This window comes from Miscanthus floridulus, chromosome 8, assembly GCF_019320115.1.
Source record: "Miscanthus floridulus cultivar M001 chromosome 8, ASM1932011v1, whole genome shotgun sequence".
NCBI classification, from domain to species: domain Eukaryota; kingdom Viridiplantae; phylum Streptophyta; class Magnoliopsida; order Poales; family Poaceae; genus Miscanthus; species Miscanthus floridulus.
In genome coordinates, this window is record NC_089587.1 from 199,189,583 (window position 1) to 199,202,997 (window position 13,415).

The following is a 13,415-nucleotide window of genomic DNA, read 5'->3' on the forward strand; positions in this document are numbered from 1 at the left end:
CAAAATGGATGAGGACTCACGTATGGTACCCGTGTGCATGACGGACAACTCTCTCTTGCTCCTAACAGATTTTCGAACATTCACGTGAGAAAGAAAAAGATACGAAAACAAAAATAGAAAGACCAAATAAGATAAGATTTTCCTAATCTCTACTTTTTTCCATTTCTATCTAGATTAGGATTCCTATTCAACTTACTCAGGATTGGAGAATATATTTGTAAGAGTTATTTCTAGAACCTATGAGAGAAATTAGTGATAAAAGCCTGTCTTTGAAGACCCCACCATCACGTTTGATATTTTAACGAGGGAGTATGAACCCTACTTAAAAAAAAAAACTCGGCCTCAAAATATAGAGATTTCTCTCGAAGTGAAGTGGTGACGTGAGAATTGATTCACCTGTCACGTTTCCAAATTGTGCAAAGTGCAAAAGATTCAATTGGTCATAAGTCCATAACCCATAGAGGCCAAGCGAGATCAAGTGTAATTTTACACATTTTTTTTCGATATCTGATAAGGAAAGACGTCTCATTCATTTGGATCAGGATGGCTCATGCGGGGTAGTCTTCTCATCCGAACTCTCGATACCTGCCGGTACATCGGCACCGTAAGACGCAGAAGTTTCTCCAACGACGATGACCATGGGGCTCCGCACGGCATGCTTCCCGGACACCCACTTGAGCTCCCCCTCGACCACCGCTTTCGTCGGCGTGCTCGCCTCCCTCTTGACCGTGATAACGAAGTCCCTCTTCTGGTCAACGTCGCTGAACGCCAGAGTCGACGGGTTCACCGCTACGTCGACGCCCGGAGCGAATACCTCCGCGCTGTACGTCTCCTCGGGTTCCCCCACGTTCGTCACCGTCCGCTTCGGCTCCACCTGCCGCACGTCGTCGCCCGTGACGATCATGATGGAAGGGTAGTTCAGGTCCTTCGCCGCGATCTCCCCGGTCTCCGCGCACGAGGCGTGCGCCGGCTCGACGATCTTGCGTATCCGGTCCTCGCCGAGGCCCATGCCGCATAGATACGGGATGAAGTCACCGGTGGTGAGGTCATATACGAGGCCCGGGTCCATGGCCTTCATGGGGTTCACCTCGCCGGCGCCCGTCACGAAGTAGCTCGCGGCGTCGCCGGGCATGGCGTCCCCGGGTCCGACCAGGTCGGCTGTTGTGACGATCGCCGATTTAATCGCGGCGGGTGACCACTCCTGGTGCGCCTTCTTGATCAACGCCGCGACGCCGCTGACGTGCGCGGCCGCCAATGACGTGGCCACCTTGATCAGCGTGTCGGTGTACTCCACGTCGCCGTGTGGCGCCACCGCGAGCGTGTTAGCGCACGGCACGCTGACGTCGGGCTTCAAGATCCCGCTGCCGAGCTCGACGTTCGTGACGACGCGGCGGTCGGCGTCGCTGGCGGCCACGGTGAGCAGCCAAGGCGCGTTGCTCTCGACCTTGAACATGTCCGGGCTGCTGCTCCCGGCCGGAGTGCAGACCAACACACCCTGGGCGACGGCGCTGTACGACGGCGCGGTCACGGCATAGTCGTGGAACACCGTGCTGTCCTCGGTGCTGTTGAAGGACATCGATATGACGTCGACGCCGTCGTCCACCGCGGCGTCCATCCCTGCTCTTACTTCTTTCGGGTGGCACTCCTCGTTGCACACGTGGTACATTGCGAGGTGCGCCTTGGGCGCCACCGCGAATGCCTCGTCGTACTCGATTCCAAGAACGGATGCGCGCTGCAGGGAATTTCCATGCGCATCACTTGTGTCTACGAATGTTCTGAACCCAATCATCTTGTTGTTGCATGCTTGGTTATTGTCACACCTGTGCCTTTCCACTTGACCGGAGGCGGCAGCATCCCTTCGGCTTCGGAGCTGGTGGTGATGTCGCCAGCGGCGACGCCGGCGTCAAGGATGCCAATGATCATACCCTCGCCCATGTTGCCCTCGCTCCACACGCCATCCCTAACATTGTCAAGCCATGAAAGCTGCGAAGAAGTTGGAGTGTCGACGGCCATAAGCTTGTAGCTCTTGTCCGGGATGATCTCGACGAACCAGGGGAGCCTCGCCATGTCCTCGATCTCCTTCCGCGTGAGCCACGCCGAGAACCCGCTCACCACATGGCTATACGAGTAGATGAGGCGCGACTCCGCCGTCGGGAACCGCTCCGCGGTCGCCGGGTCGCTAGTGTTGCACACTTGCTCGAGGAGGTGCGTGTGCCACTGCTCGAGCGCCTCCGGCTCGTCGACGCCAACCAGACAGTCCGGGCAGCGGACGGCGACGAGGTATGAGGCGAGCGGGTTGTCATTGTCGGACGCTCGACGGATGGACGAGATGAGGTGAGACGAGCACAGAACGACGAGGAGGGCGAGGTGAAACCGGGGTGTCATGGTTGTAGCGAGCGAGGTACTTGTGGTGGAGCTTAAAAGGAGCAGAGACAAACGAAACACGCTTTTGTGTTGCTTCCTCCAACTGGAGCGAGTCTAAACTTAGTAAATCTAGCAGTGTTCCGTATTCATCTTATGTGATGTGAACTTCAATTGAGCCCCAATTGGCCAATTATTCATCTCATGGTTGCAGTGCGTTACAGTGGAACATATGATCATTTTAATGAAATTCTTTTTGGACAATTGGCTCTCTACCCAGGCCCCGTCCACTAAGGCTCGTGGACAGGTCAAAACCTAGTAGGCTCGGGGCAAGCCAGACTTGATTTGCTAGGACTGACTCCACGAAGGAAGTGGATTGCGTTGGTAGGAGAGGAATAGCGATGTTCTACTGGCCTAATGGGGCCTTGATTGTAAATTTTTGCAATCTAGATACTGTAGCACGTTTCGTTTGTATTTGACAAACTTTGTCCGATTATGGATTAACTAGGTTCAAAAGATTCGTCTCGTGATTTACAACCAAACTGTGCAATTAGTTATTTTTTACCTACCTTTAATGCTCCATACATACGTCCAAAAATTGATGTGATGGAGAGAGAGTGAAAAAACTTGAAATTTTGAGGCCATCTAAACAAGGCCTGGGTTGGGTTGATTCATGCTCCAATCATATAGGAAATCATTGTCTGGAAATGTTGAACCAAATATTGCGTAAGCTCTACCAGTTACTTTAAGGCTATATTAAAGTGGATTCGAGTGCATCTAAACAAGTCTTGTTTGGCTATACTTGTATACAGCTCAATCCACCTATATTAAAGTGGACTGGAGGTGATGGATTAAGGTAGATACAAATCTAGTTAAACAAGGACGGACGCTAAACCAAACCTTGGTAATTGGTGTTAGCTGAGACCATTGTGTCATTCGATCAATGATACATAGGGCCTATTTGAATCTCATTCGTATTTTTAGAATTTGGATTTGGATTTTAGACAATATAAATATAAAATCTGAATTTTGGATTAAAAAAATAGATGTGTTGGACTTCATTCTCACAGTGATTCGCCCTGTTCACTTGAATTTATCAGCCTGACTTATTAGACATGTGAAAAGGGACCGTGACGCCTAAGAGGAGGAGTTGAATTAGATAACTTAAAACTCTAACTCTAACTACGTCCTTTTTTCTAACCTTAGCAAAACCTATGCAAAAAGATAAACTATCTAAATGTGCAACTATGGTTTTACTAGTGTGTTGATATCTCTACCGTAAGAAGAGTTATGCAAACAATGTAAATGCAGAAGTTAAAGAGTAAGGTAGAGATATGTAAACTCCTATCGACGTCTCCGGTATTTTTACTGAGATATCGAGAAGCGCGCAAGCTTCTCTATAGTACTTGTTGGAGCCCCTCGCAAGGGCCAAGCTTCCGGTTGGATAACTCCATGGATAGCCCCTGGCCTTCCCCACGCGCAAGTGGGTCTCCGGTGTGCCTTCCGGTAAGCCTCTCATGGACCGCTCTCCGCCGTCTTCACTATCAAGCTTCCGGCTGAACCGCCGCGGACCTTGTTCCCTTCGGTACACGGTGGCGGTCACGCCATAAACGCGGTTGGTATGATCTCGCAAGACTACAAGCCATCCGATATACAATAATGGTGCGCGCAAGCACCGAGTGGTAAGATGTATGCAAACCTAACTAAACACTAGACCTAAACCTAGAGCAAGCGTATAAGCGGCGGTCTAATCAACCTAAGCACTTCGCAAAAAGCACCTATGATAATTACCTAATGAATCACTGAGCACTGTGTAAGTGAAGATTACTAAAATGGTGTATTAACATCCTTGGTATGTTTTCTTAGCTCCCCACTACTCAATTGACTGGTTTGGGTCTATTTATAAGCCCCACCGAGAAAGTAGCCGTTGGGGGCGAAACTCAGCTTTCTGCTACTAACCGGACGCTGCTGTCATCCTGACCGGACACGTCCGGTCGTCCCGACCTTTGGAGCGCGCGCGTTCATCGGACGCACTGCCGAGTCCGGGCACTATTGATTGGACGCGTCCGGTCGCGCTGTCGCCGCTCTAGAACCTCTCTGGACTCGATCGGACGCTGCAGCTCCTGCGTTCGGTCGATTATCCGCTAGCGTCCGCTCAGTGCTGAATATGTTGCCAAGATGATGAACAGTGCCATCGTCACGTCCTGTCACTTTTAGTCCTCAGCGTCCGGTCGCTACTGTTGACGCCTGCTGTTGTCGAGCATCTGATCGGACACGTCCGGTCACTTATAGGGCCGCGTCCGGTCACCTCTGTGGACATCGTTTCTTCGCGATCTTGCGTCCGACTTGGTTCCCATCTTTGTGCTTGGACTTTGCTTGATCTCTTGAGTCTTCTCTTGTGCTTCTAGGGTCTTGCTTATGGTGTTGATCGTGGGATCCTCATGTCGCCTTCGTCTGAGTCACGTCTTGCATCCTATTGAACTTTATGTCAGTCATTAAACACCAAAATCTAAAGTAAATGGGTCTAGGGTCCATTTTCCTTACAACATGATACATTATTTTTCTCTCGCAACGAATCAGCTTCAGCCAGATTATCAGCTGCAGAAACCATCAGCCGAAAAGCTCAATTGATTTTGCATAGTAAAAATCTTTAAATAATAGATTTAGGATAGAAAGTTGGATTTTAGAATCTTATTCTTATTTTAGAGTCTCTAAAAGTGTCTGGATCTCATTCTTATTTTTCTTTGATAATGTCTCCTTTTTTATTAGGAGATCCAAACAAGATCACAGTAGTATAGCAGTTTAGCACTCCTGTTTTATAGACTACTCTGTTTTTACATTTCTTTCTTTTTCTGACTCCGATCGTCTCATTTCTTTCACCTCCGATTCGATTCCTTGTCCCCTCCTTTAGTCCCATTCGCACCAAACCCTAACCATCTAAAACCCCCGTTTCGCTCTCCGATGGCCGCCGCCTCGCCGCCGCCCTCGCCGCCCCACGCAAAGCGCCCCAAGATGTCCTCCTCCTCCGACCCGGAAGCCGATGCTGAGCCCACCTCGGCCTCCGCCGCCGTTGAGGGCGCCGATCCTGCGCAGCGTCGCCCCAGGTACAAGCGCCGCAAGGTCGCCATCCTGCTCGGGTACTGCGGCGCGGGGTACCAGGGCATGCAGAAGAACCCGGGCGCGCGCACCATCGAGGGGGACCTCGAGCAGGCGCTCTACCAGGCGGGCGCCGTGCCCGAGGCCGACCGGGCCGCGCCGCGCCGTTACGACTGGGCACGTGCTGCGCGCACCGACAAGGGCGTCAGCGCCGCGGCGCAGGTAGTGTCCGGGCGCTTCTACGTCGACCCGCCGGGCTTCATCGATCGCTTGAACGCCCAGCTCGCGCCGCAGATCCGCGCCTACGGCTACGTGCGCGTAACCAACTCGTTCAACGCGAAGAAGTTCTGCGACCGCCGGAGGTACCTGTACCTGCTCCCCGTGTTTGCTCTTGACCCGAGCGCGCACCCGGACCGCGAGGCCGTCATGGCGAGCATGGGGAGTGGGAGCGAGCTTAGCAAGTGCCTGGAGTGCTCTGAGAGAGGCAGGAAGGTGCCTGGTGTCATGGGCCGGGAGGGGAAACTGCCCAGCCCCGGGCAGAATGGTGTTGATGCTCCCGGGGAAGGAAGTGTGGCCAGCCATGATGAATCTGGAACACTTGGGGATGCAAAATGTGATCATACAAGTTCAGATGGTGGTAACCCATGTGCGCATGGGGAGGTTGGACTGAACAGCACGGAGAAGCTTGATTTACCCGTCTCTGGTGATGGAACTGAAGCTGCAAATGCTGAGATGGGATCGAATGGTGGAGGTGATGTTGTACAGTCAGGTACTGGATGGAAATCGAATCTTGTAATTCTAATCTGTGCTGGCTAGAGTTAATTAGAATTTTGTTCTTATCTGAATACAAATTCAGCTGTTGCAGATATTTATATTGGGAACGAGGAGAAGAAACTTGAACCTGCAGCCACTGAAGAGAAAGCACAAGATATGGATTCCGAGAAGAGCAATGGAGAAGAGAAGCCGCCAACTAAGAGCACCTTTTCTTACACTGATGAAGTGAAGGAGAGGTTCAACAGGATTCTCAAGTACTATGTTGGGACTCACAATTTCCATAACTTCACCACAAGAACTAAGGCAGAGGATCCTGCAGCGAAAAGGTTTATCATTTCCTTTGGCGCCGATCGTGTTGTCAGCCTGGATGGGATTGATTTTGTCAGGTGTGAAGTTGTTGGACAGAGTTTCATGCTCCATCAGATCCGGAAGATGATTGGTCTTGCTGTAGCTGTGATGAGGAACTGTGCACCTGAATCAATTTATGATGTCGCCTTTCGCAAGTATGAATCTTATAAGCTTTTAGGTGTTAAACAATCCATATAACGTATGTTTGCAAGCTTATGCCATGTGTGTTGCAGGGATGTCAACCTTAATGTGCCTACTGCACCTGAGGTCGGTCTGTACCTAGATGAATGCATGTTCACATCATACAACAAGAAATGGAAGGATTCACATGAGGCAGTTTCCATGGAACCTTATTATGAGGAGGCTGAAGAGTTCAAGGTCAAGAATATTTTCACTCATATTGCGGCGATGGAACACAAGGAGGGAGCTGTAGCTTTGTGGTTGCACTCATTGAACCACAGAAATTATCCAGATTTCCGCTACATGGAAACCGCTGAGCCCAAGGTTGGTGCTGAAGTTGAGAGTATTGATGCTGGTGCAGAGGCCAAGGTTGGGACTGAAGTTGAGAATATTGAAGAAGCACAAATGCCAAGCGATAATCTAAGTGAGTAATAAATTTTGCCAAGGGGCATGCAAAACCGAAGAGGATATCTGTTTGTCGTATGTACTGAGAGGGAGCTGAGACATTTCTAATGAGATATCATAATATAGAGAATGAAGACTCATATGTTCTCCAATGGAATATGAACATCAAGAGGTTAATGTGCATGGCTTTATGCCATCATGATCCCTATATTAATCTTCTGAAATAAGAATCTATATAGGTTTATATTAGTCTTATATCTGAACTTCATTAGTTGCTTCCAGACAGTTGTATGACAGATGGCACCTGAAAATGCTTAAGCAATGTTTTTGTTTGCTGAAATTATTATGGGATTCACTATATTTTCTCTTATCTAGCATATAGATTTATTTTCTTGCATTTTTTTTTTCTTTTGGTAATAGCTGTATATCACTTAGTCTGCTTGATAGTGCGTAAAATTTCACTCGCAGCATAATATCTATTGATATTTCTAGTACATTTTTGTTGAGCACATGTTGGAGCCAAAGGCTGTTCCAGCCATGCCAAATATTGTGAACTTGAAGATCCAAAATCAACCTGATTAGCCCTTGTCCTACTGATAGTTAGCTAGGGTAAGTGCTATACAGTGGTAGAGAGAGAGGTAGTTTATTTTCTAGAGACGGTTAATTTTATCTCCAAATAATAGTCTTTGCAGGTGAAACTAGACTGTCATTAATTTTATCTTTTTTCTGGTGTTTATTTTGAATTTTTGAAGTAAGGGGCTGTTTGGTTCCTGCAGGAACTCCTAAAATTCCTGTCACATCGAATGTTTAGACACATGCATGGAGTACTAAATATAGACTAATTACGAAACTAATTGCATAACTTGCGACTAATTTGCGAGACGAATCTTTTAAGCCTAATTAGTCCATGATTTGACAACGTGGTGCTACAGTAAACATGTGCTAATGACAGATTAATTAGACTTAAAAAATTCGTCTCGGAAATTAGCCTCTATCTATGTAATTGGTTTTGTAATTAATCTATATTTAATGCTCTTTATTAGTATCTAAATATTCGATGTGACATGAATTTTAGGAGCGACTAAAGAACCAAACACCCCTAAGTATTGGTTAAATACTTGATCTATGGTTGCAAGTCTTGCGGTAAAAGTTATACTAGTTTTTCTCATGAAAGTTATCATGTCAGAAAGTGAACTACATAAATTTTATTCAAAAAGAAATTGCTAACCATGAAAGCTAAATTGTAATATGGGACGGGATCACGGGAGACGAGACCAAATCTGAGCTCTATAATCCTTGTTTCATGGCTTGGTGGATCGTTTTGGCAAGATTTGTGGAGTCTTATATCTTGTTTAATTTTTTTCCCTTATGGGCTTAAGGTAGGAGGTTCTCTGACATCCCCAAAATGTTTTTACAAGTTCTTTTATTAGTTCTAGTACCAGATGTGCAAAATCTTGTTTGGAATGTTGATTGCGACTTGTTTAATAATTGGGGTTTTGATCTGCCTTGACATGTTACTCTTGCACACTTGCAGGCAAATCATTTCTTGAGTTAAAAAAGTATATGCTTGTCCTTTAATCTAAATAATTATTAGTTAGAGGATGAAATTTGTATCTTCGTGAATGGAATAGGCACCAAAACACTAAAGATGTGCTTATATGTTTGCCGTGCTCTTTTTGCGAACACATCATGATGCCCAGGTTAATCGTATATTGTACTTTGTTATTTTGCTCCAGACAATTGTTTTACCCATTACTGGCACCTGATACTAAAAGTATTTCGTTATTTGAATTGTTTATGGGATTCATTAGTGTCTCTCTTATCTGATGGCTAGCTGCATATCAATTCACTGTATCAAGTTTGAAGTGCACCATACTTGATCGAGTCAGTTGTTCTAGGCCTGTGAAATCTGACGGATACATGCTCGAAGCCTCTTGCTGGCACGGATGGACTCTTGCCAACTATCTTGATTAGTCATGATTCTCTTCTGGTGCTTCTGTAGAGCTTGGAACACCACATCTATCTTGAGTAGTCATGGTTCTCTGCTTGTGTAGAGCTTGGAACACCATGCTACCTGGATATCTGATTAACCCTGTTACTGCTAACCTGATGGGGACTGTGCTATCTATCTCCAAGTCCCAAGAGTCGTCGTTGTAGGTGAAACTGAACTGTCAAGAATGCAATTGAATCATGGAAAGTATCTTCCATCCATTTTTCTTTAGTAATAGTAGAATCAACTATTGCAACACTTGTAGATATAGCTGTACTATTTATTAGGTGATGCCGACGTGCCGTGATGGTGTTATAACATTTCATGATTTGAAGCTGGTCATGTACGAAAGTGGACCGCGTTAGTCTTATCCAGGAAATAATTTAACCTTCAAAGCATCCATTTGGGGGAAAAAAACATCCATGGTAACATGGGAGGCAAGACTGATCAGTAATCACACTACGATTCTTGTTTGGTGGATTAGCTCGGCAAGATTTGTGGATTCTTTTCTTTTATATCATGGAGCCACTAGGAGTTTCCTCCACATCTCCCAAATTTATTGTTGTTCACTTGTTCTGGTACCGATGATCGTGTTCTTTGATCAGATTTTCCATGTTACTCTTGCACACTTGGAGAAGTCATCCCGTGAGTCCACAGAACATTTGTACCTCTTTATCCTTTACACTACTAATGTATACTTGCATACACAGCTAAACTACGGTACGGAAGCTCTATGAAGCCAGGCAGCTACCTCCTACAAACCAGAAAACACAGAAGCACGCCGTTCCGGCGGTGGGAATCGGGATGCCAGTGTCCAGGCGACTAGGAGGCGCAGCGGAGCGAGTGCAGGGACGCCGAGGTGTCCATGGACGCGGCGTCATACATGCAGCGGCTCTCCGTCGTCTCGATGCCGTAGTCCATCAGCGGGCGGCGCTCCAGCTCGTCGTCGTGCTGGCGCACGCAGTCCGGGACCTCCAGCTGCCCCTTGTCTATGTGCGCCCAGACGTACTCGAGCCGGCTCATGTATTGCAGCTTCTCATACAACCTGCAAGACCCCGAACCCCGTAAATTTTCTGCTCCGCGGGCATGTCAAATGAGAACAGCAGCTGTTAAAAAGATGGCAGTACGATTCAGGGATTTGCTATCGTACCCTGAGCTGAAGAGGAAGCGCCCGAAGGTGGCGAAGAAGAGCCTGGACTGGAGGGCTGGGTGCACGAAGTAGACGGCGCGCAGCCGCTCCTTGGCCGCGGCCGGCAGCGACTCGTACGCGCCGCGGATCGCGCCGACGCCGGGGAAGTTGCGGCCGCGATCCACGCGGGAGTGCATGTACACCACCACGAACTCCCGGTCCCCGATCTCCGGGAGCACGCGCTCCCGCAGGTACGACCGCAGCGCCTCCTCCGCCCGCCCGCCCAGTGCGCGCGCTGCAAATGAGGCAGAGGCAACGTCCGTCAGTTCCACGGCGCACGGCACGGCGAAGCGCTCGCTGTCCGGGCAAAATCTGATTCGCTGGCAAAGCGTACCTGGAAAATAGTTGCCGACGATCCTGACGACGGCACGGCCCTTCCGGTCACGGCCCTGCAGGGTGATCGCCCGGCTTCGCTCCAGCAGCAGCGCCGGCTCGCCAGTCGCGTCCTTCTCAACGGTAACCACCATGGCTTGGCTTGGCTTCTGTTCCCCGTGGTCACTCACTAGTCACTCCTTTGAGTTTGCTCACCATTCGTACCGGTACGATTCGCGTGTTTTGAGGGGGTCGCACGGGGGCGCGTTTAAATATGGCCGATCCGGTCCGAGCGGCTCGGCGTGGACTGGGAGTAGGGTTGGCCGGCGCGGCGGGGACCTGGCCACTGGGCCGTCGCGCGGGCGGTGGATGCGAGATGCCGCGGGATATGCTGCGGATATTTCGGTTTGGGGGCGTGGAGCGGATTGGATCGGCGCGGGGGAGGCGGGCCACGTCCGTCCGGCGTCCCGCGGATACCCTTCTCATCAGTTTGTGTTTGTCTCGCGCGATGGATTAGATGGAACCGGGGGGGGGAGTCAGTGAGGTCAGGAAACCGGGGACGTTCTTGCGTGTGTAGACAGTCGGGTCGTAGAGTACTTGTTTCTGTGGGCGGCAGCTTGGACGCTATCTTTTTTTTTTGAAAGCATGAGCTGCGTGGGCCGCGTGGCCTTATCGCTTGCGCTGGACGGCTGGAGCCTGGAGCGGGACGATCTGCTGCTACTGGTGGACTGCTGTCCTGCCTCATTTTACGACTTCCGTTGCAACGGAACGATTATTGTTCATGTATTAGCGGTGATACATTCATATGACAAAAAAAAAAAAAATCTTATAACCATTTATATGATGCAACAAACTGGAAGTTAACTATTCTAACAAAATAATTGGATTGTGATCCCAATATGTAAGGGCAAGTACATAGGTGCCGTTTCGTAAGAGGTCTCATGTAGACATGTAGTATCATATAATTTTAAGATGACTTAGCAGGTTATATGTACAACAGTTGTCTTTTAAGTTGTCCTTAATTTATGCATATAATAAAAGTAAGGTTGTGAGTTGCATAGCAATTGACAACAACAACTAATACAATTGTACAATAGTTATCTTAGTCTTAAATTTTAGCCTATAAGAGGGTTATTTCGTGAAACAACTACACAACCACTTTCTTTCTCCTCTCTCTCTTACCTCCACATCATTAAAAAAAACTACGTGACATTGTTTAAAACCGAGCATGAGATCGCTGGCGTATAGCAGTATACTTGTCCTAAAGCACATATCAGTATATCACGACCTTGTCCTGTCGTCCATGCGTGATCTAATTATTTTCAAGGATGATCAGGAAAATATGTCCACTAGCGTGCTGCAATTGCTACTCTAGAGTGCATTTGATGTGTTTTTATATATTTTTTCATCCGACTCTAAGGCCGTATACGGATTTCGATTCCAATGTTCTATGTATTCATGAAAAGCTATTTCCATTACCACCGGTTCTATGTCAAAATTTCTTTAGTCAACAGAAAATCACCAAAAAGCGGGCGTACATAATTTATCAGGGTACCGCGATGTCTTTTGGGTCATGTATCATGTTAGAGTCCATTAGAGATGCGTTGATGGGTCCTTGGCCGCCCCTTAGGCTATATATTCAGTAGTTGTTGCTCAAATTAGGGTTTTAGTTTTGCTTATATTAGTCTATCTTCGAACAATTTTGTCGTATATTGATTTGTGAAACTCTAACTCAATGTCTTATCATACATCACTATTATTTAAGATTGCATTTTCCTTATTCTTATTTGTGTTCTTCGATTCACAGGCACGGATTAGCCTTCATGGCGAGGTCAACTAGACAGTGCACGGTTGATAGATAGGCAAGACATGGTTCTGCCTGCTATGATTGCGGGGTTTAGATCTTGTGATCGAAACTCAGACCGTGTGTATGTCTGGAAGCTGATAGTTGAAAGCCCTAGTTTGGTTTTGGCTACTAATTGATGAAACCTATTTAGACTAACCCTTTGTCTAATTGATGGGTGAGTTAAGGTGGTCCAAGTCCAAGTGGTGGAGCAAGATGAGGTCTATGGTGATGGTGATGGACAAATTGAAGATCAAGTGCTCCAACTTGAAAAAGAAGAAAGAGAAAAACAAAAATCCAATGAAGATCAAGACAAAGGTATTGATAGGGTTTTTGTTTCGCCAATCAAGACATAATAGAGAGTGTGATTAGGTTTAGGATAGATAGTCGAACTATTAAAAGAGGTGATCTCGAAGTTAATGCGGATATCTAAGTGCCACTAGGTGAATTAACTCCACGCATTTGCATTAGAACCTAGTGAGTTCTAACATCCATTGGAAAACATGTTTGTGAAATGGTAACTCACGTACACAAGTGTTGAAAACTTGGTGGAGTTAACACATTTGCATAAGGGTGAAATGGAGAAGAGAAGAAGGGTCACTGTTGTGATCGGATGCTAGGTCCGGATTAACTGGACATGTCCGGTAGCATACCCTAGGTGCGACCAGGAGCACTGGCTCGACCAGACGCTGGCTCAGGGGAGCGACTGGACACGCCCTAGCACTGTTCACAGTAAGGCACGCTGGCGGCAGTGCGACCGGACGCTGAGGCGTGTTCGGTCAAGGGTGACCGGACGTGTCCGGTCGCCAAAATCACGTTCTAGAACCTCTCTATTCCGCACCGGACTCTGGCGAGAGTCGAGTCCAGTCACTGACCGGACGCTGAGTACGTGAGTGCGCAGGGAGTCATTGGGTGCC

At 47.8% G+C, this 13,415-nt stretch overlaps 3 protein-coding genes across 4 annotated transcripts; 1 reads left to right on the top strand and 2 right to left on the bottom strand.

The window, feature by feature from the left end:
• Window positions 1–538: 538 nt before the first annotated feature.
• Window positions 539–2,385, bottom strand: LOC136470478 (subtilisin-like protease 4). Its single transcript, XM_066468314.1, has 2 exons — window positions 1,819–2,385; window positions 539–1,732 (listed from the first exon to the last, which is right to left on the bottom strand). The coding sequence occupies exons 1-2, from the start codon at window positions 2,383–2,385 to the stop codon at window positions 539–541; spliced, it is 1,761 nt and encodes a 586-aa protein (XP_066324411.1).
• Window positions 2,386–4,900: 2,515 nt separating this feature from the next.
• LOC136477900 (uncharacterized) lies at window positions 4,901–7,522 on the top strand. 2 transcript variants are annotated; one of them, XM_066476157.1, is made up of 3 exons: window positions 4,901–6,226; window positions 6,323–6,734; window positions 6,813–7,522. In XM_066476157.1, exons 1-3 carry the CDS (start codon window positions 5,323–5,325, stop codon window positions 7,189–7,191), a joined length of 1,695 nt encoding a protein of 564 aa, XP_066332254.1. In that variant the 5' UTR covers window positions 4,901–5,322; the 3' UTR covers window positions 7,192–7,522. The 2 variants fall into 2 exon arrangements, with proteins under 2 accessions (XP_066332254.1, XP_066332253.1); XM_066476156.1 differs by having other exon boundaries at window positions 4,904–6,226; window positions 6,314–6,734.
• A 2,134-nt stretch (window positions 7,523–9,656) lies between these two features.
• On the bottom strand, window positions 9,657–11,125 carry LOC136477901 (uncharacterized). The gene is made up of 3 exons (XM_066476158.1): window positions 10,678–11,125; window positions 10,305–10,578; window positions 9,657–10,199 (listed from the first exon to the last, which is right to left on the bottom strand). Exons 1-3 carry the CDS (start codon window positions 10,808–10,810, stop codon window positions 9,977–9,979), a joined length of 630 nt encoding a protein of 209 aa, XP_066332255.1. The 5' UTR covers window positions 10,811–11,125; the 3' UTR covers window positions 9,657–9,976.
• Between the last annotated feature and the right edge of the window lie 2,290 nt (window positions 11,126–13,415).